At 40.1% G+C, this 27,366-nt stretch overlaps 1 protein-coding gene across 4 annotated transcripts in view; it reads right to left on the bottom strand.

Moving 5' to 3' along the window:
• gria3a (glutamate receptor, ionotropic, AMPA 3a) overlaps positions 1 to 27,366 on the bottom strand; it is a 74,493-nt gene that overhangs the window by 45,654 nt on the left and 1,473 nt on the right. For all 4 annotated transcript variants that reach the window (XM_005735586.1, XM_005735582.1, XM_005735584.1 and 1 more), the window contains one exon: positions 11,713 to 11,952. In XM_005735586.1, coding sequence (XP_005735643.1) covers positions 11,713 to 11,952 — 240 coding nt within the window. The remainder of the gene's footprint in view (positions 1 to 11,712; positions 11,953 to 27,366) is intronic.

Genomic DNA, 27,366 nt, shown 5'->3' with positions numbered 1-27,366 from the left:
CTCTCGCTGGGTGCCATCACGTTAGCCACTCTGGCTTCTAAAGAGGCCACCGCGACGTGTGCTCACATGTCTGACGCCGGGCGAGGTTAAGGAATTCGAAAGAGGCATCGTGTCTCGATGCATTGTAAAGACTCTGATGACTGATAAGAGACTGCTGAGCTGACCTCAGTCTGAGCCCAACACTGCTACTGCCTTTATCTGGATGTTTTTTTTATCAGCTCACATATATATCAAAACTAAAATCTAGCACATTATATCACCGCTGGCAGAAGGGAAATGAAAAGGCAGAAGCTGAGTGTCAGCTCTCCTCCCACAGCACTGAACGCCATAAGCTGGGATATGCATGACATTTTGAAACGTGTTAGTAGCTGCTCAAGAAAAAGGATTTGGGGGGATTTACAAACGATTCCCTTGAGAGTTTCATTTTCTCACACTAAAACTAAGCTGGATAGTTGGGGTTTAAACATTTTATGAGCTGCTTGATGTTTAAGCTATTGAGTATACTTAACAATTAAAGATATGTATAAATAAAGAGGAAGTCCCGAACCGAAGGAATTCAATGATGTGACATTCGGTGCACTCTAGCTTTAAAAACCACAGTGCAAAAAGGAAATCTGAGCAACAAAGGACACCTAAGTCTCTTGGTGAGTATTAACACTGGTGTGATTTATCAGGCGGCGCACAAATGACAGAGTTTTGGTTGACTTTGTAAACAGATGGTACATTTTAAAACAGTCAGCAGGAAGGACGACCATCAAGGGCATTTTACAGAGTCAATTATTCAGCCCTGACCTGAAGAATAATACATATTCAACATCGGGAGCATACTGCCACAAGCCTATTTATAGAGCAAAAAAAAAATCCTTCTTCCACAAAAACACCAAAACAGCCTTAGTTAGTTAAATATCTCTCCTGTGGCCCCATTGGTGTTATCCTGCTAGAAGCAGCCATCAGAAGATGAGTGCACCGTGGTCATAAAAGAAAGGACATGGTCTCAGGGAGGCTGTGGTGATTAAATAATGCTCTATGCCAAAAAACCACAGATACAAGGCAGGATGGAGCCATTCTTCCATGTTGTTTAGACTAAATTCTGACCCGACCATCTCAATGTTGCAGAAGATATAGAGACACAGAAAAAACGACAATGTTTTTCCAATTTTCTATGTCTGAACTATACCATTAGCTTTATCTTTTTAACTGAGAGGAGTGGCACTTGGTGGTGTGGTCCTCAGCTCCTATAGCCCATCTGCTTCAAGGTTCAATGTGGTGCATTCAGAGATGCTCAGTGGATATTTTCCCTTTTTCAGACAATAGAGATGGTTGTGTGGGAGAATCCCTGTAGATCAGCAGTTTCAGAAATACTAAATCATGCAGTGTTTAAAGACCCTTAAATCACCTTGCTCAGTCTGAATTTTAGCAGTTAGTACATCAACCAGAGTTATCAGGTTGATGTAAACAAGACTCCAAAAAATGCAATTAGACAATCACTGTGATTATTGTTAGTGTCATTCTTTTGTACAATCATTGCCAATTAATGTTACTTTAAACTCACATGGGTTACTAGTAGGAAGCCCACAGAGAATTATTGCACAGCTTTGTGTAGTAGCTAGCACTTAGCTGTTTAAGAGGATAAACCTTTCATCAGCTCCCAGCTGAAATCAGCTTTAACAGACGTCAGATGACAAAGGTTCTCCTGAAGAGATGATGCGAGCCCGACCTGCTACATGTTGACATTAGTACCAGTTTATAAACAGCACGTAACTTAGGCAGAGCAGCAAAACAATGATCCAATAACATGAAACGTGAGCTGTCGATGTGCAAAGCAGCGCCGCTACATGCTGTCAGGCCACCATGCCATGAGTACAGTACGGATATTTATGCTCAAGTCTACAAACACAAAAAATTTAGACATTTCACTTTGAGGTTTGTTGACAAATGTAGTGAAAGAAATGCTTGAAGGTGAGGGGAGCTGTTTAAGCAGGCAGCACAAAGTAAAGTTGGCCTGTATGTGAGTTAAACCTGAATAGATGAGCTTAATAGCAAACACAGCACCATCGGGATGTAGCCCTGAAAAAAACAAAGCAGGATAGTCAAGTACAATCACTGGTTCACTTTAAATCTCTCTGTAGTTAAGAGAAGTGTTTTTCTAGATTAGGACATTTACCAAATATGTTACTTCCTCTGTGAGACACAGCCGCTAAAACGAGCCTGACTGAGGCTCTGCTGACACCTGGCCATGTATTCTTCTTGTCTGTCTCGGGCAGCGGCTCATATGATGGCTGAGCGTGGTGTGCAGTCTCAACTGTGACTCAGTCGTCCCTCCCCCTCCCCGAGGAAGGTGACCTCTTTAAAATTCTCTTGCAGTCATCTGAACCGCGCCGTTGTCACGGGAGGCCCAAAGCTGAGCGCGACACCGAGGGGGAACTCAGACAAAGCCACTGAACCCACTTCTGAGAAATCTCTAAAAATCTCAAAGCTTATATGTGGCTCTACAAAGAAGACTGCTTTCAGTGGGCAGTGCTCACAGAGCCAGTGAAATAAAAAGGATTAAAGCTGCCAAATGACAGTAAAAGGACACTTTTGAGCACAATTAGCCTAACAACGCCTACTCCAACTGCAGTCCAACATAGATAACAGCTCCCTCTTCCAAATTAGCTGAACTGCAAAGAGCCCTGCACCCCCACACCGCCCACTCCTGCCAAATCCCTGATCAGACCTAATCAAACAGATTATTTCTTATCTAATGACAGCTGCAAAGTTGCTAACAGAACGTCGAGCATTTCTCCTGTTTGCTTTCATCTTTTATGTAAGTTGAATTCACACGTCATTGAATAATTCACAAATTTTTGTTGCGCTTGAAGATGATTCAGGTTCTAAAGCACTAAAAATGTAATATAAAAGACAGCCGGAGTGAGAAAACTAACACAAACACAAAGTGCAGATATTTAAACCACACACAAAGAAATGGATGGCCCATTAGCGAGAGCTGCACTAACAGCCTTGTCTTTTTCTCTCTTAGGCAAAATAAAAATGGCGTTTTCTCTTGGGCAAACATGGAAACGCACATCACATCAATCTCTTTCATAATGCAAAAAGACTACTGTTGTAATGGCCTTGCGTTATCCTGAAAGCAAGTGTCCCTGAAATAGACGAAAGGCATTTGAGCGACACAGAGACAAGAATCGAGGAATAAGCAGAGCAGCTGCCTGATAAAGCAGAGGGGCTCTCTATTAGTCACCTGGTTTCTTATTTGTCCGTGTAAGGTGGTAAGGCTAGAGCAGATTACATATGACAAATTGGATGTGACAGAAAAAGATGGGAGGAAGCTCCAAATTCGATGAAGTCAAAAGCGTTCGGTGCATCTGACAGCATTTCTGACAGCGCTTGTCCCTCTGACACGGGAGAAACACAAAGGCTTTGCTGACTCCTCTGTTCCTTCTCTCACAGCTCCATACACTTTTATTTCTTTCCCACTCATTTGAAGACGAGGCTATTCCTTCATCTGTGAGCAGCTGAGATAACAATGTTGAATTGCGGAGGGAAGAAAAATCTGTATTTTTGCCCAAATATGCTTCTGAGCTGCTCACCCTGTTTCCTCCCTGAGCCGGCAGGAGTGAACAGACAACGAAAGCAGGATAAGTGGAATCACACCTGGTCTTTAAGGTACTGATTTCTCTCTGATTCAAGAGGCAGAGAAGTAGAAGTAAGCACTGATTATGTATTGCCATCAGTAACAGATATGATAAATATGACTGATCGAGCTTCAGGTTGCATACTAACAAAATTTCAAGGGTTTATAAAACAAACGTGTGAGAGCAGTGTTAGCAAAGGCAGTTTTGTTACATGTATGGTGTTTGTTTGTGCAGTGCTAGACTTTTATTTCCTGACAAATTTCACTGTTGTTCACAGCACCCTGTTATGCAAGTGCACACTGTGACATCACAAAGCAGTAGACCGCTGTTAGAAGCATGTTCATCACGGGTTACTGAACCCCAACCTTATCTATTTGTGTTATTACCCCTCAAAAAAAACAGTCTTTGTCACAACAAAATGCGCAACCCTGTGACAAAATAACAGTACAAACACAATGTTTGAGTTTTGGGGGGAATATCCCACAGCTAATTAGGTTAAGCGGCAACAAATTAGTAACATGACTGGATACTAGTCAGTCATATTATGAGATTTCATAATATGATAATATCATTACAACATTCAGAGAACTCCAAGAAACATCTATATGGTTGGGGCAAAGTCAGAAAACACTGTACTGAATGTCACAATTCTGTAGTGGAAGTCATTATTTAGCTTCAGAAACTAAAGTCAGCATCAACAAAAGCAAGTTAGAACTCATAAACAAGCGTAAACAGCATCTAGAAACATCGGCGCCTTCTCTGGGTGCTCACCTAAGATCGATGGGAACATGGTCCTGTGATCTGTTGTGAAATGAACATAACAGAACACGTTTATAAGGTGGTACAGGTTCATAAATGGTACAAACAGGCCATTTTAGGCCTTTCAACGGTGGTAGCTAAGAAAAACGATGACATCATAAATCTGATGTAGGTATTAGATAGGTAAGAACCTTCAGGGGCATATGATACTTTATGTATTATAAGATTTCCCACATACTATATACAACAAATAGAGCCGTTATTAATTCATGTTTTTCTTAATATAACGAGAACATCTGCTAAAAAATCGAGTTTATTTGTCCGGCTTGTGTAAAGGCATCTGTAGACAGCTGATATTCTAATTTGCTCGCATGTTTATTGCTGAAACAGTATGAAATATAAAGAGATGGACAACAGAAGAATGGATGAAGCTAACATGACACAGTACAACTTTTATTACAGAGGGGATGAGGAGCTGTCCAAGGTCTTGCATCAGCAGGACCTTGGACAGCTCCTGGATTAACATCACAAAGTACAGAACTCTTTCTTCTTACACTAGAAAATTCACTGCTTTCACTAACTGCAAGTACATGAAATATATATCTATGGATGTAAAACTAAAACCCTTTCCTAACGTCTCTTACAAGTATCCATCCTTGCCACTTTAGCAGTTTGTAGCCGCTAGACTGATACAGTCACGGCTTTGTCGACACATCCTGGCAGACGTGGCAGAGTGGTTTGTCAGTGATGCTCACAGAGAGTGATTTGTAATGAGCAGTGCAACTCCATTTTTCAAGCAAGGAACAAAGATTTAAAGTGACGCAACGGCTTCTAGTTACGTAATGACTTTCTCAGGGTTACTGTAGCTACAGTAGTTAGCTACAGTCTGAGTACTGCAAGTCTGTCAGGCCGTCTGTTCAGAAGCGATCTCTTTATATTTGAAAGCAACAATGTCCGCTGCATAAGGCAGCGTCTAAAACCCCAAACTCACCTGTGGTGAGAAATGAAAGCAACACATTTATACATTTTCCTCCTAAACAGGCGAACTCCCCAAAATGTTTAATACACCGAATGAATAATTCACGTACTTCAGTTTTTGTGGGTATAAAAGAGTCGACGCTGCAGTACTGAGCAGAAAGTCTGCAGCTTACATTTCCATCGGTGTTGTTTTCAAGCTGCGCTGCCTCTGCATGCGTGGATGTGCAAGGATCAATTGGTGCCATTTTGGGCGTCTGGCAGAGCGGATTGAGTGCTTGAAAACAGAGGAGGTTCGGTTCAGGCAGAAACACTCAGACACAGCCAACGCCTCAGCTGTGTCTTCCCAGTGAATGCACAACGCCCTTTGAGGTTTTCACCAATGAGGTCACCGCCCAGTACACACACACATACATGCACCACGCATGTAGCATCCAAACTGCCTTTCCAGATAAATACCAGCCTTAGCTGTAAATCTAAAGGAAATTGAGTCCACGCAATCTAAAGCTTTTTCGACACTCACTCTGCGAAGCCACATTTACGAGCAAGCTGCAAAAGAAAAGGAAAAAAGCGCTGTTCAAGTTTAAACAATCCGTTATATTAATGTTATAAATTGCTATTATGATTTCAGAGATCCTATCTGACAGAGGAGATTCTTACAGTGTTAGCCTTTTTTTATCTGCATGTCTTTGTTTTTCAGCGCCCTCTAAAACAAACAGCCTCACAGAAGAGCACGATATTCTGCCACACGTGTGCCTCACTTTCACATTCACTACGAGGCCTAATAGAGTCCTTGAACGGGGGAGAAAAGAAGCTCTCTTGAAGTAGAAAAGCTTGACTGATGAATCTCTGCTTCAGTCCCAATATTATTGTCTGGCAGCAAAACAGTGGTTACTCACAGATGCGGGAGGGGGGTCTACACCTATTGATATGTGTCCATCTCAAAGTGAAGCTGCAGTAAGGTGTTCACAGAGTGGAACAGCTGCGTGGCGCGGTCCTCTCCCGCTCTCCCATTCTTTGTTAATGAGCCTGTGTGCCGGGCTGCTGAGTGAAGCTCTTTAGCAGTGCGCAATTAATCAGATGTTTCCTTGCAGAGAAGAAACCAAGCAGACATTCAGCAGCAGGGCAGTGTGATTACACATCGAAGGCAAATTGTCCCCGCCGTCTACATTTGTCACAGCGGCAGGAGGAGAGAGCCGCGGTTAATGTTGTTAGATGCTACTTCTTCATTTTGATGGCCGCATAAAGAAATTAAGATCCAGTTTGCATTATGCAGAGTTCATGAATCAAGAGAATGATAGTCAACAATGAGCATTAGATTGCACTGAAGCACTGTACTTAATTACAGTTCTGAGGTACCTTATTTGGTTATGTCTGTTTCAGGATCAGTGATTCCAAAACAATATCACAGGCTGCGGAATACATAAAAATGGAAATAGGGTAGATCAGCTACACCCTGTATCTAACTGAAATGGATTAGGTGCCTTCGCGGATGTGCAATTTATCCATTCCATGTGCACTAATGCACCCCTTTACCATCACAGAGCCTGGCTTTAGGACTGGCACTAATAGCTGGACAGTGTGATTTCTCTATTATCTCGTGTGCTCATGAGTTCCAAAAAGAATTTCAAATTTTGGTTTGTCAAAAAAAAAAGTTTTCTACTTTGCTTCGGTCGATTTTAAATGACCTCAGGCCCAGAGAGAGTGGAAGCCTTTCTAATTGTTGCTTTTGGATTTTTTCTTTTTCCAATGAGAAGAAGACTCTTCCATTTTTCGATGCAGTGAAGAACTGTGTTTACTGATTCTTGAAAGTGATTTTCAGTACAGTCACCAATACAGACTCTGTTTTTAATGCAGGCTTTCCTAATTTCTGGCCTTCTCCCTTGCATATAAAGAGTCTCTGAATAATTTAATGGCATTGCGTATCCTATTTTTATACATTGTGCAGTCGGATATAAAGTAAAGTTATTTTTAAGTTATTAAACTATTTATCAGTGTAGCCTTTTACAGATTGAGAACCCATCGCCATCTTTATTTCTGAAAGCCTTTCTGTGATGCATTATGGCCTTTGGATATGTTTTTATGTATTTGTATTGTTTATGTGGTTTTTTAAAATATTTTTTATATCTTATATTTAACAATCAAAGTTGAACTGTATCTCTGCTGACATTATCTAATGTCTTCTTAGAGCTAAACAGTTGGGACCATTACAAAAACTGCTGCTTAAGGCATTTAGACAGCAAAACAAAGATTCCTCTGACTTAAAATCAGCTATTAGAAACACATTTTATAGCTGATATTTTCGTAGTAATACATTTTTGGCTCATCAGCACATTATACAAATTTTGTAAAGTGTAATAACTTTGACAAACACCACCCAGCAACTCTTTTTAACTGGCATGAAATACTTATTGCGCTTTATGATGAATATGCAATTTATTGTAAATAAGCCAAACATGAGAAAACATGGTGAGGAGCTTCTCTCTGCGGCCAGTTGGTAACATCCAGATGTTCATCAGTTCAAAAGATCTTTGCTTGCCAGCAGCCATTAGTCTATTTAATGAGGACAATTCAGAGCCAGTACATCCAGGATAAATAGGTGATGCTGCACTGTAGCAAATAAACTTGTACGTAATGACTCGTGTGCATAAAAGTGTGTAGTCTGTTTTCCGCTTTGTTGTGCTCCTCCTGGTGCTGCGAGGCTTGCTTCATTTCTCCTTTTGTATCAGTTCAGTTTATGAAGAAATCACTTCATCGAAGGAGACGTGGGTTGCATGAAACAGTAAGAGACGCCAGTAAAAAAAATAAATAAATAAAGAGAGACTCCAATCGTGCTTTAGACTTATTGTGCATATGTCAGTTAAACTAGTTTAGATCAGCACAGCACTGCTGTCACAGGAAGGCATCTCCAACATGAAAGTGAAGCCGAACCTATTTGATATTAATAGCTTTCAAAATTTGAAATTTTAATATATTATGAATGGCTACAGTGAGTGGTTTCCCTGGGCATTTTTATTTTCTGTTACATTTAAAATCCCATCATACAGATATAGCTTTGATGAGTAGTTATGCCCTCGGGCTGCAATGATTAAAAAAAAAAACCCAGCAAATCTACTTTTAACAAATGTATGCTCTTTTTGCATTCGATAATCAAGTTGATCAAGAAAGACTAGTTTTGGTATGAAATGCTTAAATTATTATTAAATCTATTAGCTCAATCAAAATGACTTTTTTTTTTGGAGGGTAAAAACTCACTTAACTCACCAACAAAGTAAGCATTAGAAGATTAGAAGGAAAAGCTGTAGCAATGGCTAACAACTGCACACTACACATGAAGTCCCAATCCTGACTGCAGGCAAAAGGTGTCTTCATGACTAGAGGCTTGGTCCCATTACTAATCTGAGATTATGCGACCAGGATGGAGGTCAGTTGTTGAAGTATTTTTGCATAGTAGACACACAAAACTAGTACTCATGTCAACTTGTGTTTGAAATAGAGAAAATTGACTGACTAAGAACCAAAAGCAGCACCACCTTGGATCTGCAGCCAGTTTCACAATAAGGTTTTTTTTTTTTAAATATAATTGCTACTGATAAATGTTTGTGCATTCTTATTTTAGCCTGTTCAAAGTTGTCCCAACAGGAAACTGGTCATGCAGACGTGAAGAGTGACTCAATTCTCGGCAGGTGAGAAAACTTTGAATTTTCTCTGCACAGCTCATCATTTGAACAATAGCATCAAGCTAAAAATAGCTACAGTTTCCTTGCTAGCACAGAGGCTGCACTGATGGTGTCGAAGCTTTATCAATCTGACATGAAGTTTAATAAAATACAACTTTAGCAACCAAACTATAAGCATAATTCACCAAACATAGAAGAACTCATTATAATAGTACACAAGCAGTTTATGGAGACAGGACTGAACATTACAGTTAGCAGGGTTGTCCTCCAAAGGTCTCCAAAGTTAGCCTAGCCGATTGGATGAGGTACCCCGTGTTGAGCTAAGTTGTTAATAAAAAAAGTTTCTTTCTGTTTTTTTTAAATTAAAAATTACACAAAAAGAGACAGCAAAGACTGTATGACCAAATTAACAAAGGAACACAACAAATTCTACAATTCGGTCACGTGTATAGAATATAAGTCTAATAATTTTACCCCAAATACACTTCTTTTCAAAAAAATAGCTGGCTTTTTTATTATGAAATGTTTAAACAGTCAGACAAGTATACACAGGGCAGGGCTACACCATTCATTAATATTATTAATATTCACTTACCATAGACAGGAGCAACAATTTTGAGAGGCTAATAGAACATCCCAGCACTGTTTTAATGGCTGCAATTTGTAAGTTGACTTGAGGCTGTTAAGGTGTGCCCCATATAAATCCTGCCAGTTCAAGGACTTTACCCTAGGGTCTGCTACTAGCTTATCCAAGCCACTCTACAACCACTGCAACAGTCATGAAAAAGTTTCACAAGGACATAAAATTCTATGTGTGCAAGATATGCTTGATCTGTTTTAAGGTGAAACCTACTAACTTCATATACATCATGTTGCTATATTATTTCTGCATGTGGGTCCAGAAGCATAAATGTAATTAATTTGAGGCTGGTGAGTACTACAGTCGCTTTTTAAAGAACCAAAAAGGCAGAAAAACATGATCTCTTAGAAAACAAATAGTTGCCAACATACATCCAACTGTCTTACATTTGTCCATACAACTCTTATATTCACCGTTATTTATGGTGGTTGTCCAATAAGTACAAAAATTCCAGGTGGGGAGAAACTGTGTGAAAAAATGTCTTGTATTTCTTCATAATTATGCTTAAAGTGATTAAATAAAGTGCTTGATCTGAGCTGTGGGGAAAATCTAATTTAAAAGACATTCCCCATTTATAGCTGCCCCTAAGATGCCTTTGCTTTTGCTCTAATAAAAGGCTGTGTCTTGTTAACAGACATAACACATATCACTGTAAAATGCCTCTGCAGCATATTACTGTCATATTGCCCCACAAACCATCCAAAGCTATTCACACAAGCATCTCTTGAGTGCCCCCTGCCAATCCCTCTTAGGGCCCTAAATAGAGGCCCTCTTTTTATAATGAAGATTAAAGTGACATTTGGATGAGTGGTGGCTATATTGCTCCACAGCCTTGATGGGAAGAGCAGGATGGGACCTCGAGCCAAAATAGGATGGCTAACTAGTCTCTCAACAAACACAAGCTGTGCAGCTTGTGGAAATCCATCCTAAACTGTAGTGTTTACACTGTGTGGTGCTGTGGAAATGAGCAAAGTATTACAGATGGTGGCCCATCAGCCTCAGCACAGCAGGTGAAAGAGGCCAACAAAGTCAAGCGGAGCTCTAAAGGCCAAATTGGGATACAGTTCTGAGAAGGTTGATTTTGCCATGGAGAGGTTACAAACTCATTAATCACTTTTTTCTCATCCACAATCGTCGCAGAAGCTGATGGTTGTCCAATCATCAGCTTCTGCGATCAGATTCATCACCGAGCGGTGGATCAGACACCTGAGCTGGAAATATATAAACGTGAGGCAGGGGGAAGCGAAAAAGGAGTGCACTCCTGTCCTAGAAATTCTCTGTGTCAGTTTAAAAATACTTGGATGCACAGCTCTTGAACAGTTTGGCACATTTAAGAGCAGACACTGAAGCTGGAAAACGGCATCTCCTGCATCTTCTAATTTATTTGCAATGGACGATTTGAAAATACGTTTGACTTGACACTGTGCTCTGTAGCTTTACTGTGACAGCAAGTCTGCGATCAGTTTATGGTCCAGTTTGTACAGACAGATTGTGACTGCATGCTACCTCTCGGGGGACCCAAGTCTGCAAATAGTTGGCCCACATGAGGGGAGCGAGAGGGCATAAAACACATGCAGAAGTTGGAGGGTGTTGTGCTCCGTCTTTAAATAATCCAATTAGAGCTAAATGATAATCAGCGAGTGCCTAGGATTAGAGACTCGGGCGGCTGCAGTCATAGTACTGCAGCAGAATCAGCAGCACCTGTGAATGACTCATTTCTCGGAAGCAAGAAACTATTGAGCGCCTCTGTGAGCAGGATTCAGCCGCACACTGAAGCAATTTGAGATCATTACTGACAAAGATTAAAATGTATCAAACCACTTAGAATGAGGATTGGGGATAGGGGATTTACATATTAAAGACAAATCTTATAGCCTGTATAATAACGTGTTTGCCTGAGCAGGGATGGCGACAACTTAATCCACTTTCTCCTGCAGTGAGACGTTCTACTCCTAAACGTTGCTGAAGCTTGTGGCATTTGCAAAGGTGTACACAAGCATGCTTTCCCGGCCATAACCGCTCTCACCTCTGTCAGTGTCGTAAAGGTAGACGAACTTCTCCCACTTGTAATGGTCCAGCAGGCTGAGAACAGCTCCTCGCAAACTGGGCCTCATCTGGATGACAAACTGCACGTCGGCGTCGATGGGAAAGCTGGGAGTAATGAAGGAGGTGTGCAGTGCCCCGCAGAAGGAGGTCAGCGTGTTCATGGACTTCCTGTCGTAGAAGCCGAAGATGGCGTAAACTCCTCGGGAGAACTGGGAGCAGACTAGTGCAAAGGACAAAGAACAGGTTCAGGTCATGGACTCAAACAAAGATTTATGCCAAGTTCCTCCTAATTTCAGAAGAGATGTCAATAATCGCTGTGACATACTGAAAGTTAAAGCTGCTGAGTCCCTGTGCAGAAATTTAAAAAAAAATTCAATGTAAGGTTGAGATGAGAGGGAATTCTTTATGCTGTTAATCTTGCAAGTGAAGCAGCGGCTATCTGAATAAATGGGCCTCACGCGGGATGCCTGCTCCCTATGGCAATGCTCTGCTGCCCGGTGCCCTTCACTTATCCTTGCTGTAAATGCAACTGCTTGGGTAATCAACTAGAAATAATGGGGAAGTCAGTGCACTGGCCACAGCTCTTAATGGACAAATATCCTGACACATGAGCGTCCAAATGTTCGAGCGCTGGGCTGTGCTGCCGCTGTATAAAAGATTTACAACAAGGCCTATCTGTTGCCATCTGTGGGCCTATGGAAATGAGCCGCGGCCACAAACACTAAACAGACACCGAGTCTTACAAGGTGTTAAGTATTTCATTTTATTTGTGTATAATAAACTGGTTCAGTGCCACCAAGGAGGATTAAATCAGAGGCAGCCGTCCTAATATTAGTAATGACTGAAGGAAATGTTGGTCAGTGCAGCAGACCTACTCTTATATTTCTGACCCTCTGCTCCGCACAGGTCACAACGCTGCTCAGTGAAGCTGCACAGAAACACTAATAAGTATTAAATGAGGCTAGAAATGTTTGGATTTTAGCATTACAGTTACAGAATAGAGTATTATCAATAAAGTGTAAATTTCTCTTATTTCATTTTGAGTTTCTGTACAAAATGAAGGAACAAAGAGGTTATTCTTTAAATAGAAAATCAAGTCACATACATATTGTTCAGTAATTTGCATCAAAAACAAGACATCTAAAGGTGTGCATATTTCCCTGTCAACCCCTGCATTCAGCCTCTGTCTGTCTCTTTAAGGCCTCCCTCCCAGTGAGCACCCTATCTGTTCTTACTGGGCAGCTTGCTCTGCCCCACAGCAGACTTCCACTAGTCAGATTTCACTGTCAAATGCTTAAATACACATGCATATCTTGAGGTCCAGCTCCCATCTAAAATATGCCTGTGGACAAGGCCAACAACCATATATAGCAACAACCTCTGCAACAGAGGTCACGTAAGATGGTTATACGTGGGCACACACAATCTGATTGGTTTAGATGAGGAAGTGTTTAGTGCATGTTTTCAACCAACAAGAAGCATTTGATTTATTGATAGAAACTTTGATTACTTTGATTACACACATGCACGGCACAGGCTCAAGAAATCATAACAAAATATAAATAATAGCAAATCTCATTAGCAAATTGTATAAATAAAAAATAATTTGTGCTTCTTCTGAAATTAAGCATAATTTATTGCAAAGAAACAGCTGGTGGCCTATTCCACTCGTCAGGATTCAGGATGCACATTGCATTAATTCATGCATTAAATCATCGTGACTCACGAATCACTGATGGAAAACGGGCGTTTTTATCCTTCAGTAGTGTTTTACTCATGAGAAAGTCCTGTTTACGTTGTCTGGCACACGAGAATGCGCGTGCATGACCTTAGACTGTATGCTCTGCTTAATGCACCAAGAAATGCAGCACATGCAGAAGCAAATATAAATGCATATAAAATCAAAAGCTTCATAAAACAATTTTACACGTGTACTTTTCTACCATTGTTACTTTTATGTGTGAGTGGATTTTGAGGGAATGTTGAAAAACTACATATAGTCTAAACTAGGAGTTAAAGTCTAGAAATGATTGGTCAAATAAAAAAATGAGTTTTTAAGTTTTTATGATTGCAGTCAGAGTAAAATCATTTCACAGATCTGCGATTTCATGTGTTATTTGCTGGATGTTTTCACCATTTGCTTCTGTTCGTTTGACTTTTCCATTAAGACAGCCATTCCGTCACCCACACATAGTTGATGATTCGGTTCAGTCATCTCTCCCTCTCTCATTTTATCATCAGATCAGCCTGTGTGCGTCTTGGATGGCCACAGTGCACCTGTTATATAATCAAGGGGCTGCTGCACTCAAACATTTAAGCAAAAAAAAAGCCAGAAAAAATGTCAGAAAAGATCGATTCCTTTTAAAATCAGCATGCTTCACCTCAAATTACAGATTCACAGCAACATCCAGCTCGTGTTATTCATGCAAAATAGCACACTGCCATAAATAAACACCTCTCAGCTCATCGAAAATCATCCGATCCTATTGGCAAAATGACTGCATTATCTTTTGATTGTCAAGGTTAAACGGACAGTCTGTTCTCCCAAAGGACTAATGAAATCATATATTTGGGCTCATGAAGCTGTAAACACCAGCCAACTACAGTAAATTCCCCTGATCACGGTCAGAAATTAAGTTACGCATCATTGACTTTATTACAGTGGTGAAGTGAAGCTATTTTACTGCTCTGTGCGTTTCTGTTCAGAATACTAACACAGGCCTTCCATCCATGATTAATATCCAGCTGGAGAAATTCAGCTCTCTTCACCCTTTGTCGACTCTCATCTTATTCATCACCTAACAAACACCCACATCTGTCTCTCACTGCTGCCTCTCTCTCTTTTACCCCTCACCCTCTAATTCTCTTCACCTTTTCAAGCTGAAGAGGTACACACAGCAGCTCCAGTAACACCAACACCGTCACATGTCTTCTCTTTTTCTTTTTTTTTTAGTCTGAGTCCATCATCAAAATTGCTGTTGGTGGGATGAACCTGTATGTGCACAGCAGATCTGAGCCTTTAAACTGGATTCTTATAGCTCTATCTCAGAATGGAAATAGAGGTGAGCTGCTGTCCTCGCCTGAGAAGCGAACAGCAGACACATTAAGGAAATTGAACTTTATGCGCATAAGACAGTAAGAATGAAGAAATAAACAGTGGATAACTCGTGCTGCGATGAGGAGTTGAGCTTCACTGTTCAGAGCTGTGAGGTTTGAGAGGATTGGGTGCTGCATGTGAACAAAGTCAGGACAACAGTTTTATTTTTTGTGACAATATTAAATAACCTCTTAATGTGTTTACTTCTGCGTGGCAGGAAGTTATTTTTCCACTGCCAAAGAGCTGTGTCTGCAAGAGCAGAGGAAAGCAGGAGGGCTTCAGATTGTTTTACACAGGGACGTGAGGGAAGTCACATTGGTTTATGCCACATGGGGATACCTGTTCTGCGCTGTCACAGGGTCACATGTTCACTAAATGAAGAAGCCAGTGAACAAAATACAACATGCAGCTGTGCAAGCTTGTAAAGGACAGGGTCAAAGAGAAACTAGAAACACTGAACATATTCACCAACTCAGGTGGTATAACAGGAAATGCCAGAAGATCATCAAGGGCTTGAAACCATGAACATCATTACTTTGACAGCTGGATTGAAAATCACACCAAAAGTCAAAGTTAAAAAAAAAAAATCACAGGCTGACCTCTGAGTCTGTGTGCGTTCCAGATAACATCTGGGCACACGCCTGATGAGACAGTTGATGGTGTCTTAGGGGATCCCTTCTCAAATTTGGATTATGAGTTGAGTTCGCTTCTGGGCAGCGTATGGTGCTATTTGTCAGTGTCTTTTATACTGATACATAACATTACAGAGGATCTCAATTGGATTCTGTTCTAAGGAACATTACAGACAGTCAATGATCTTCATTGTTCAAGAGCTGTCTACACACTGTTCACATGAAGCCGGAAATTGTCCTCCATCAGGAGCAACCCAGGGTCCACTGCACCAGCATAAGGTCTGACAAACGGTGGGAGGATTTCATCACAGTATCTAACAGCAGTTAGGATATTTTCAACTAGCATTTGGAGGTCTGTGTGTGCCCAAACACCACTCATGTTGGATAATGTTGAGGGCAGCATGACGTTCACCACAGCATCTCCAGACCCTCTGAACCTCATACATGTTAGAAAAGTAGAAATCTTCACCTATAAAGAAAATGAGGTGCCAGTGGTGTTCCTGCCAGTTCTTGTGTTCACAGAAAAAATGCCAGATGAGCTGCGAGCAAAGTTCCCACTAAAGGATGTCTGGCTTTCTAGGGAAATCTAATCAAAAATATGGACATCAGTAGCCAACTGGAGGTAATGCTGTAGTGCTCTGCCAGTGATCCTCCTGTTTTCCCTGGGACAAGGAAACAGATACCCGCCATGTTGCCGGGTTGATGCCCTTCCAGTTCTGTTCATGCAATCCCCCGTCTTCTGGTATGTTGTTTGTGTTTTTGAGACTGCGCTGAGAGATGCAGCAGATCTTTCTGTAACAGAGGTTTGGATGTGCATTTCTTTAGGAGTTGGACAACCTGTGTAATCTGAATCGACTGCAGGTACCCTCTTATAGGACACTGAAAAAAAGCAAAACTGGAAAAATCACTCAGGCAGGTTAAGGGGAGTGCAGTGGTTTGTGACCACCTCCTACTAAACCATTCCCTTCTGCGGGGAGGTTCTCTTGTTGTTGCCTCTCCAGTGCACTTGTTGTCACTTTCATTTGCACCAAAGCGGGTAAAATGGACCCACAAGGGTTTATGTTTCCTAACTGGATAGATTGATATCCCTGAAGTTTAACAAGCTTGGTTTTATATTGTGAGTGTTCCCTTTGTTTTGTTAGCAGTATGCATCAGTGAATGCATTGTTTCCTAATGGAAACAAGCTGGACGCTAAGCTGAAGAGTAAACAGCTAGCATGTCTTTCTGTTATTCTAGGTAATGTGCATCCTGGCAGCATCTGTGGATGTTTTAGCTGGACAGGACGCAAACAGATTTATCTTGAATATTTATATCTGATGACGTATATGATGCAAAACTACCGGTAAAAGCCGTTAATGTGGTCATAAAGTGGTTTAAGCCCACTATGCATGCACTTATCAGTAGAGGCTGAAGAGGTAGAATCACTATCTATACAGAGTAATTATAATATTCTGTAGATGCTTTATTTCAGTATGCTTGTATCTGAGCTGCGAGTTGAAAACATTCATCAACAGTATTTTTTTGCAGCACATGATGTCAAAAATCCTATAATTACAACAACCGTGTGAAATGCAGTCTATATTTTTTTCCCCAATTAATACCCCAGTCTAACATGTCTAACAATTCATGTGCTGTTGTGCACAGGCTCAAAAAAAGAACTCTATTTTTAGACGCTTCAACGGCAAGATGTGAAAAGTCTGCAATTCAGTTTTCCTCAGTACTAGTGGAAGGAATAAAGCAGCCTAGGTTTGGAAGCATAAGTGGAAGCATGTCAAATAAAAGGCCAAGTCTGACAACAGATGTTTAAGGTCATAAGCCACAAATGCTACAAGAAACTGGAAGTCCTTTATAGAACAGTAAGCACGTACTGCATAACCACAGCTGTCTGCTTTTAAAGCACAAAATAGGAATGTTTGATTAGATTTGTGGCGCTATCCTTTATAAAGCCATTATGGTTATTTGACCTTTCAGGATGCTGCAAATCAAAAGATTTTGTTTTCTTTTTTTATTTGGACAGCTTGATCCTTCAAGCATTTTTGAGCAAGTTAGAGCATGTAGGTTATAGTGAAGGGCACAGCAGAAAGCCCAATCCTGCAATCCAGTTTTGACTTTTATGTATGAAAATGAAAGGCGAGGGTTGCAGACAGACTTGCAGTTACACTTTTAGGATCGCATTTCCACCTGAATAACAGCAGGTTTGTGTCAGAACACTTTTCTGTCAACACAGTAGGGCAGCAAAATTAAAGAGAATTTCTATTAATGTCAATTCAGTATAATTGTGTCTAAGCCTATGATGTCTTTCTGAAAGTTAGTCACCCGGCACTTTGATCCTGTAGCTCACAGATGGTCATGAAAAACATTTATAGTTATAGTCAGACTGTCCTATTGGCTTTGCTTGTCCTCTGGCTTTTCCTCTAAGCAGGAAAAGGAGAGGTGACTGCATTTCACAAACTGTCATGGCTTACTCAACATCTCACTACAACTGAGACTTATCGCTTGTTATTTAATTTCACTGTGTTTTCTCCTTTGTGTCTATAAAAGATATGATGAACATAAGTACAGAAAAAATGCATTAAGTAAAGAATATATTCACAAATCAAATGGAAAATTAAAGAAGATAAACAAGCAAAGAAATAAATGAAAAATGAAATCACCATTGCTCATTGTTAATTTCCCCAACATCTTATGGTCAAATATCTATTGGCGACAGTTATACTTTAGCTCAGTGCTAATTAGCAAATGTTACAATTTAAAAAATGAAAAGATAAGGCCTTGGGCACACAGGCCATGCTCCAGATATCTCGGACATCAGAGTGACATCACTCTCGAGTTGAGTGTGTTTCAGTAATAAAGTCAGATAAGCAAGGAAAAACATGATATGTTTTGCTTCTTAGCAAGTTTGAGCCATTCATGCATCACTAGTGAAACATTAAATACTTGTTTTTTTGTGGTTAAAAACACCGCTGCAGCATGTCCATGGACAGAGCCTGTCAGTGCTGTGTGAATGGCTTATTTAACAAGTCTAAAATACACAACAGTTACAGTATAGATCAAAAGTTTTAAAGATTCACTGTCGTCATCTTGGATTGTTAACTTGTGTACAAATACTTCCCATTTACACGCCGAGCTGCGGTGAAACTGCAACACAAACTGAGCCTGAGACACAAAATGGAAACAGTGAGCATTCACCTTTAAACTAAATCAGCACCTTGTACTATTGCAAGCGACAGTGTCCCCATTTTTAGGCTGCATTGCACTTTTCACAGTTGCGCTACCATTTGGCGAGTAGTTTGCAAATGTTTGCAGACAGGTCCAGGTCTTTGATATCTTCGATGCTGTGGACCCAGTAGAGGTGGTGAGTGACAGGAGAATAGTGGCTAAGCTGTCATCCCTGTTGGACAATATCTCCCACCTCATGCAGGAGACTCTGACAGCACTGAGCAGCTCCTTCAATGGCTGCGGCACCCACGATGTGGGACGGAGAGATTCCGCAGGTCTTTCCTTCCTACTGCAGTCAGACTCCACAACAAAGACTTCGTAGCTGACCAAACACACACATCTGCACATGTGCAATAACACTAAGTGTAATTTAGTATTTTATTCTATTGTATATAGTATGTTATTCTTTTTTATCTTATCCTATTCCATTGTTTTCTTAATTTTTGCTCCTGTAACTTTGCACTGTCCACTTTCTGCTGTGACACAACAAATTTCCCACGTGTGGGACTAATAAAGGTTTATCTTTACCTCTTATCTATGCAAACTACAGGTATATGTCGTTGTTATCAATTTTAGCTTAACAGCTGCCAGCAACCACTCTCTAGCTGTCTGACGAATACTCTATTTTCTCTCTCGATTAGTGGTTGCCAGGGGTCACTGACTGATCTCTAGGCCTCTGCGATTGGGGCTTTAGCAGTCGATTTCACAGCAGCTGCCAAAAACCTAAAGCAAGCGCTCACTGGTTACTAGATGATCACTGAATGTGGAAAACATTTCACCTACTCCATTTCCACATTGTCACTGTGGGTATGTAGCATGCTGGTGTTAGCGTTTAGCTCAACGGTCTCACAAGGCCATTAGCATGTCAGTTATTAGCAGCAATTTATGCTCTCCACGCGCTTAAAAACAACTTTTTTGCAGTAAGTGTATTAAAAAATAATTCAAACATTGTGCTTGTTATATTTTCTAATAACAACTCTCTTTGCAGGATCTAATCTGCACTCTTACTGTTTAACCTGTGTAGACGTGCTAGTTTACTTTGACCTAAAAAAAACCCCCAAACATCATTGTAAATGTTTGATAATGAAGAAAGTCAGGCTGAATTCACAGCGTGCACATTTTAAATGATTCCCATGTTATGACATTTAAGCTTATCATATTTTTATCCACATTACAGTCTGCATTGTTGCACAATTTGTCTCAGCTGACCAACCACAGAGAAAGCACAGGGCATGATAGAGACTGAAGGCTGAGTAGGTGTTTCTCCTCCGGCAGTGCTGTTGAATGTTGGCTGGAATTCCCTCTTCTCTACAGATTACAGCTTTATAAAGGCACACATTTTCTTCCAGTGGGTTAGCCCCCTGCAGGTATTCATTATACACAAAGAGCCAGGCAACACTCGTTGGATTAGCTCTAATCTGAGAAATAAAACTGGAGATTGCCCACATGCTAAACCATGACAGAAAGAAATTTGCAGCAGCAATAAACACACACGGATTGTGGCTACTGGAGTATTATGCGAACATACTTGAATGTATTTCACCTCCGCATCCTTTGCACATGCTGCAAAAACACCAAAGGCCATAGTTATAATAGACAGAGTAATGCAATATACTCAGTTTTAAAAAAGTAGAGTGAAGAAGTTATAAATGCACAATTTACAAGCTCTAACTAATGTATTGTGAAATATCAGGTGAAAAATGTTTCACAATAGAAAACACTGAGAATAGGCTCATCTATCAAATCTAAATAGAAAACAAATGGGCCGCAAATTCTTTCTTGTTTAAAAAACACAGAAACACTGGAGAAAAGATATGATTTTTTTTCCCCTCTTTACCTTCCAGACTGAACGCTCATACAACTAAACAAATTCATGAAAGCAGCTTCTCTAAATTATTCACTGCCCCGCTGGCATCTTTGGTTTTCTTGTGCATTATTCTGTGACGCGCACAGCTTGTTGTCCTTGAATAATTTCAGGTAACATTTAACGAATAACGGCAGAGATTTCAGAGGTAGCCATGCTGAAGGACGTTGTGTAAGGCTGCAACAAACTGCTGCAGCGTCACTGTAGCTTGTCAGTAGTGATCACCGTCGCTGTGTTACAGCGCTGACATGTAAGCACATTCTGATGCACAGGATGAAAGACTAACTGCACATCTCCAGTGGCTTGCCCCCAGAGCTATCCGGCACTGTTCTGCCATTTCGCAGCATTATGACCGGCCACGGTCGACTGACTAAGTTTGAGCAAAACAACAAATAAGATTATTTCTTACGATCGTGCCGAGCTCATTCGGCTGAATACTTATTGCTCTTTTCAAATGATTGGCAGGTATGCATTCAGTCTACTGATATTTAAATGCCTCTATTGTAGTTATTTAGCATTAGCACTCCCTCGTTCAATAGAAACCTAATGCATTTGTGCTGCATGGTGGACCATGACTCATGTCTTGCCCCACAGCAAAGGACCCTGAAAGCTCTTATTAAACTAAGATTTCAACTATTCATGTGAGTGAAAGTGCTTAGAAAACCATATTGTATGCACCTGAAATGCCTCTTTAGTTAGATAAAAATTTTCCTAAAGACATTATAAATGGCATGAAAATGCCATGACAAATCTGACGATGCGTACTTGTCAACTTGGCACAGGTCATCCAAACTGACAGGACTCTGGCTGCAGTAGCAGTAACTCAGATATTTTTATCAGTGCATCGTGATAAAAGGACATGCTTTTGGCTAAGTGTCTCTTTTTTGTTCAAGGGCTCCCAAACCGAGAGATTCCATTTAAAGCTTTCAGACACAAACATCTGACTGGCCAAATATGTAAGCAAATGTGGTGAGTGTGTTTTTCATGGTGAAGTTTTAATAATTGAATTCAGAATTTCACAATGAAGCTTTGAAGCCAAGAGTGGAATGCTTTGTCCTCAGAGGATCAGTGACCTCACTGCTATATTTAAAAAAACAAAAAAAAACCTGTTTCTATAAACATTAATTATATCTATGCAGAGTATGGCTTAACATAGTAACTATCATGAAGCACGCTCACCCTCGGGCCAAATGATTTGACAACCCTGTCTCTGATGCTCGTGCATCATCCATGACTTGTCTGTTTAAATGAGTTCTCAGAGTTATGATGAAGATTGTTTTGTATTGCTTGCTCACATTGCAGCACGTTTGTTTTGCTATAGTAACTTAAAAAAAGAAAAGAAAAGATTTGTGCCAAATGTTTAAAACATATAATGCTCTGATAACTTCAGCTACACAAAGATTGGAAGCGGGGGGGCACAGCTAGCTGTGCTCGGTGTAGCATGTATGCTGCTCAATAATTAATTAATCAAATATGGCATCAGATCAGACAAGCTGAAGAGTCAGGCTCATTCCCCTTCACATGATGTATTACCACACTGTATGCTGCACTGCCCTGCACACCCAGTGCAGGGCGATTCGGGTGCTTCCATCTGCCCACAATTGTTCCACGTCTGCAAGCTGCTTTGCAACCCACCTCCACCCCAGCTCCTCCATTTCTGTTTTCTCTGACTTACTAAATCTCATAGCTGTTGTCACCAATGCCTGCCCAGTTCCAGTATAAATAACTGTGTTTAGAAATATCAATCTTCTTTTGCCTATAGTGATCCAAACTGAAATATGTTTTCATTTGTAGCCTTGCAGCTCCATGGACATAACAAATCTACAGAAAGTTTCCATGTCTAGCCAAGAAAAAAAAACACATAATGTGTTGTTTTTACTTTTTTTTATGAATTAATAAAGCAAGATATATATATACAATGTTCGTGCTAAGCTCAAGCTCAAAGCTTTACTCTACAAACATGAAAATAGTACTGATCTTTTCATCAAACTTTAAACTTCAGGAAAGAAGTCAAACAAGCATAGATCCCACATCTGTGAATTATCCCTTGTATTGCAGAGCTCCTACTATTATAAACATTCAGAACACATACCCAACTTAGAACAAGGTGACTTTCACACCAGGTGATCGAAATAAACACTAGAAGTTGTGTGCTGTTGTTCCTCCCCTGCTCTCCCTCCTCATCCTGTATAAGAAAATACAAGGTCTCTACAGGTACAGATGAAGCCAATTTAATACATTTTACTATGTTTTAAACAGCTTTTAATGTCACGAAATGTTCCAAGTAAACACTTGGATATAAATTTCAAATGAACTGCACTATATAGTAAATGGGAATTTAAGGTGGACTGATTCTTTTCTACACACTTTATACAACATCCCTCATTCACCCAAGCACTTTTTATATGCTTAAGTGCATTCTATCTAACTTTCACACTCCAACGGATGCATTGGAGAGCAACTTGGGGCTAGTATCTTCCCATATGGAAAAGAAATAGTAAAAACTTATATGATTTACACATGAAAGTGGCCACTTTCTCATTACTTTCATATATTGTTTTAGTAAGTATCCAAAACATACACGTTTCATTATATAATTTTTCAAGGGATCTTATATCTGTTTTCACTCTTGTATGCTTTTCATACAAGTTTCAAACAAGACAGATACAAACTTTATAATATTTATTATTTGCCTGAGGATACTTGGCATGCAGACTGGAGTAGCCATGGATTAAACCACCAGTCTTCTGATTAGTAGATGGCCTGCTCTACCTCCTGAGCTACTGACGCCCACTACAGTATCATCTGAATATGTTTATCTTACCAAACCGCATGTAGCCATTAAGTACTTTCACAGGTACAAAAACAGTCTGATGGAGCTCAAACTCTAAAGATGTTTTTGAGTAAAAAGAAAGAACAATATAAATATTTTCCTCCCAGTTACATAGACTAATAAAACTATGCCAAATGCCCATGTCCAGTCTCACTGTGATCTCCTCTTTCTCTTATTTTTCCCCTTACCACTGACCAGTCACAGCCCTTCCCTGAGCCTGGTTCTGCTGAGGTTTGTTTCCTGTTAGAGGGAGTCCTTCTTTCCTGCTGTCACTAAGTGCTTGCTCACAGGCTATCGTTGGATTACTATATAAAGCAGTGACTTGTGATTTGGTGTCATGTAAATAAGGAATCAAAATCAGCTTTATTGTCAAAGTATTTGAACACACACTGGCCTGGCTGTTTCTTTGCTATCAGTGAACAAAGTAGACAGCAGACCAAACTGACAACATGTGCAGCACATTTATAGTGCAAGAGTTCAGAGTGTGTTGGAACAAGTTGTGGAATAAATAAGGGATGGATTACTAGTTACTATAAAACAATATATAAAAGCTGAATTCAATTAAACTAAAACAGTCATTACTATAAACGAATAAGGTTTGCTGTGATTTGACGTTCTCTTCCTGGTATAGCCTTCTAAATTGGAAAGTAGATCAAAGTCTGACTTGTTTCAAAAATAGATCCTGCCTTAACAATCAAGTTAGAGTGCATAATCTACATAAGTAGACAGGGTAAAAAATAGCAACATTGGTGCTTGAAATGTTATTTAAAAACATTTTAAAATCATACATATTAACTAAAAAGAAACAAGTGAACATTTTAAGGCATTTTATGAATAAACGTGCACTTGAGACATTGAAATAATACTAATGGTATTTCCCTACATGATTAATGTGGCTAAAAGAATTCTAATTCTCAGTCCTAATCAGTTTTATTTGTATGGTGTCGCATTACAACAGCAGTCGCCTCAAGGCAGTTTCTATTGTAAGGTAATGACCCTACAATAATACTGAGAAAGCCCCAACAATCAGATGACACCCTGTGAGCAAGCACTTGGCCACAGTAGGAAGGAAAAACATCTAAGACACAATCCAAGATAACAATATTATCACGACATCTGCATGAAATTTGAAAAGAAATTATTATAATGTCATTACTCACATTTAGCAAATTAATTCGATTTAACATGTCAATGAGAAATGAGAGCAATTACAGAGATATATACAATATTATGTGTGCATTATTAACCCCAACATCAATATTTAGCTCTTTAAATATCACGCTTATTGTTAATACCAGTTTACAAAAGTAAAATATCCCAATTTGGATTTGGTGAGTCAAAGTATTCACTGCAGCATCAACAATGCAGAAGAAAAAGAAGAGCAGGAGGAGGAGGAGATCTGGCTGCATGAACTGGTCTGTGGCGCATTAGTGGAACTGTACATTGCCTACACACTGAAGTGCTCTTACATTAGCCTCTGTCTGAGCAGCATCACACTGGTTGAGTCATAGCAGAGGAAGGATAACTAGCCACAATAAACACTTCTAATAAGAAATACAGTGAAATATTGACAGCTTAATCAAAGTTTTTTTTAACAATGCAGTCTTAAAAATGTATGCTGTTGGTGCAGAAGCACAAAATGCGCTTTTTACGGATCACTCAGAAATGTCTCTTCATTCACACGCATTTAACATTCGTGTTAATTACTGCGAGTTAGGGAAAGGCTAAACACTTCAATTGATTAAACGTTAAATAAATGCTTGCCTGTCACCACATGCAGAAAGTATAATCCCCACACTCATTTAGCTTAACTCTCCTCTTATTACCCAGCCAAGCTATCAGGTCTGTCTCCACTGTCTGTTATCCCTGCCCTGACCTCAGTCTTAATGGATATAACCTTCCCATTTCTGCATTTATGCACACAATCAGTCCTGGCCTGCGGCAAGGTGTCACATCAATACATCCTGCAGCTTCACTCCAGCCACAAATTGGGTGAGATAATAAACACAACAGCACAGTGAGGTTCTCTTTGTCGGAATCAATTCAGTCAAGTTGCAATGGCTGGAAATTGTTTGCTGCAATCGATCATTGGATGTTTACAAGTTTTGTTGTTTGTTAACTTTCATATCTGCAATGTAAGCAGCAAATGTGAGATTCGGGACAGTTGGAAAATCAGTCATATATTAGCGAGGAGGGTAAAAACAAGGAAAAAGAACGCTTGGTGAGAATTGATTTTTCCATACTGGATAGCAAACAGGCACACACACTATTGCTGGACTACGGATTTCCACCTATTGATCCACACTGCCAATAACAGAGACATTTGCCATTAGGAATTTGCGATGGTTGTTACAGACTGACCTAGATGGAGGTCTGTAGTGTTGTCCTGCTTTTTTTTAACCACTCAGAATCAAAGCAAACACAACAAGTGATGAAAGTAAAAAGTAATTGCTCTGTTCCTTTTTATCTTTCAATTGTTTTATTTAAAGAGGGAACTATGTAGACGGTCTCAAGGATCACAAGAAATGAGCAGATTTAAAATCTCAGTCATATCAGCACTTGCTAATATTATCAAAATTGACAAGGCTTTCTGTAGGAAAGCACAGCTATGACTAATGTGTAATTCTTGCCAAAATAGAAATGTGTCAAATCATAATCATCACATTCATTTGCTACATCGACACCTGCCAGGCAAGCGGGGCATTATGCAATCCAGACTACTATAATAAGAATTGTGTAGTTTGGTGCATTTTCAAGCAAATTCCTTAGTCACAAACTGGCCTGGCTGGTCTGCATAATGAGCTGCTAACTGGTCTTTTTTCAACAAGAGAGTACTGAGCTAAGCTTGCATCAGCTTATCTGGCTGAAATTAATCCTCCTGATTATCAGCTTTCTTCTTCTTCTTATCCTTTAAGAAAAGCCTTAAGCTTCTTTCAAAAAAATGGGTTCAGATTTAGTCAAAGTCAGTTGCGGCTGTGGACAAACTCTTTGCAGTTTGTGCTTTAGCCCTGATCCGGACAAGCCGAGGGTGTAATATTCATCTCTTCCTCCACAGCAACTGCTGAAGTGCCCTTGAGCTGAGCACTGACCCCACAGCTGCTTCAGTGTAATTGCTCAGCAGTTGACAGTGCAAGGTTGTAGTCAAACCGGGCAGTGTCAAGGTGTGAGCGTGTGAATGTGTGTAAACCTGCATCCGCCTGCAGCTTCTCCTCAAGGCTGCTCCAATCTGGTCGTCGGTGAGAGCTGCTAACGCTCACCACCAACCACATGACCTCAACAGCATTTAATATGATTGAGAGCCTGGGATGTAGTTGTGTTCGTGCCCTTTCTTTTTCTTTTCTTTTTTTAAGCTCTACTCTCACTTTATTAGGTTCCTCAGACATCTCTAAGGCAGCTGACAGAGTTTGGAGAGCTGCAGCTGATCCTCAACCGTGATGTGTGAAGCAAAGTTGGTGAGACAAAAGATAACAAATTAATTCTCCAGACAGAACTCGGTGCCCTACATGGCAGTTGAGGGACTGGTAGACCAAATATGAGACATTCTTACACTTTGCAGTTTACTATTGAGTGCATCATGTTTGCAGAGATGACTACATGGATTAGCAAATGTTATAGCTGATACTGTGGGCTACTTAGAGAAGATAGAAGAGTCTGCAGCACTATAAAGCTAGTACACACTAATGTGATATTTAAAGCCGCTATAAAAGGACAAGTGACATTCAAACTCCCCTGAACATTAATGGGGTGGGATGGGTGAGTTTGCAAAGGGGTATACCTGCACATGGATAAACAGAGAATGTGTCAACATTGTTAAACTCCTGTAAAGTGATGTCTCCTTATTCACCTTTGTAAATACATCTCGTCTTTTTTGTGCTTTCAATTCTATTTGTCTGATTCCACAACTTTTTGTTTTACAGTCACAACATTTTAATTTCCATCCTATACTCCAACAAACACGGTGGCAGTGGTTTTTTTTTTTTTTTTGGGGG

This window comes from Pundamilia nyererei, unplaced genomic scaffold (assembly GCF_000239375.1).
Source record: "Pundamilia nyererei isolate P.nyererei 1_Seehausen unplaced genomic scaffold, PunNye1.0 scaffold00064, whole genome shotgun sequence".
NCBI classification, from domain to species: domain Eukaryota; kingdom Metazoa; phylum Chordata; class Actinopteri; order Cichliformes; family Cichlidae; genus Pundamilia; species Pundamilia nyererei.
Note: the sequence above shows the minus strand (reverse complement) of the source record. Positions and strands in the feature narration are given on the sequence as shown.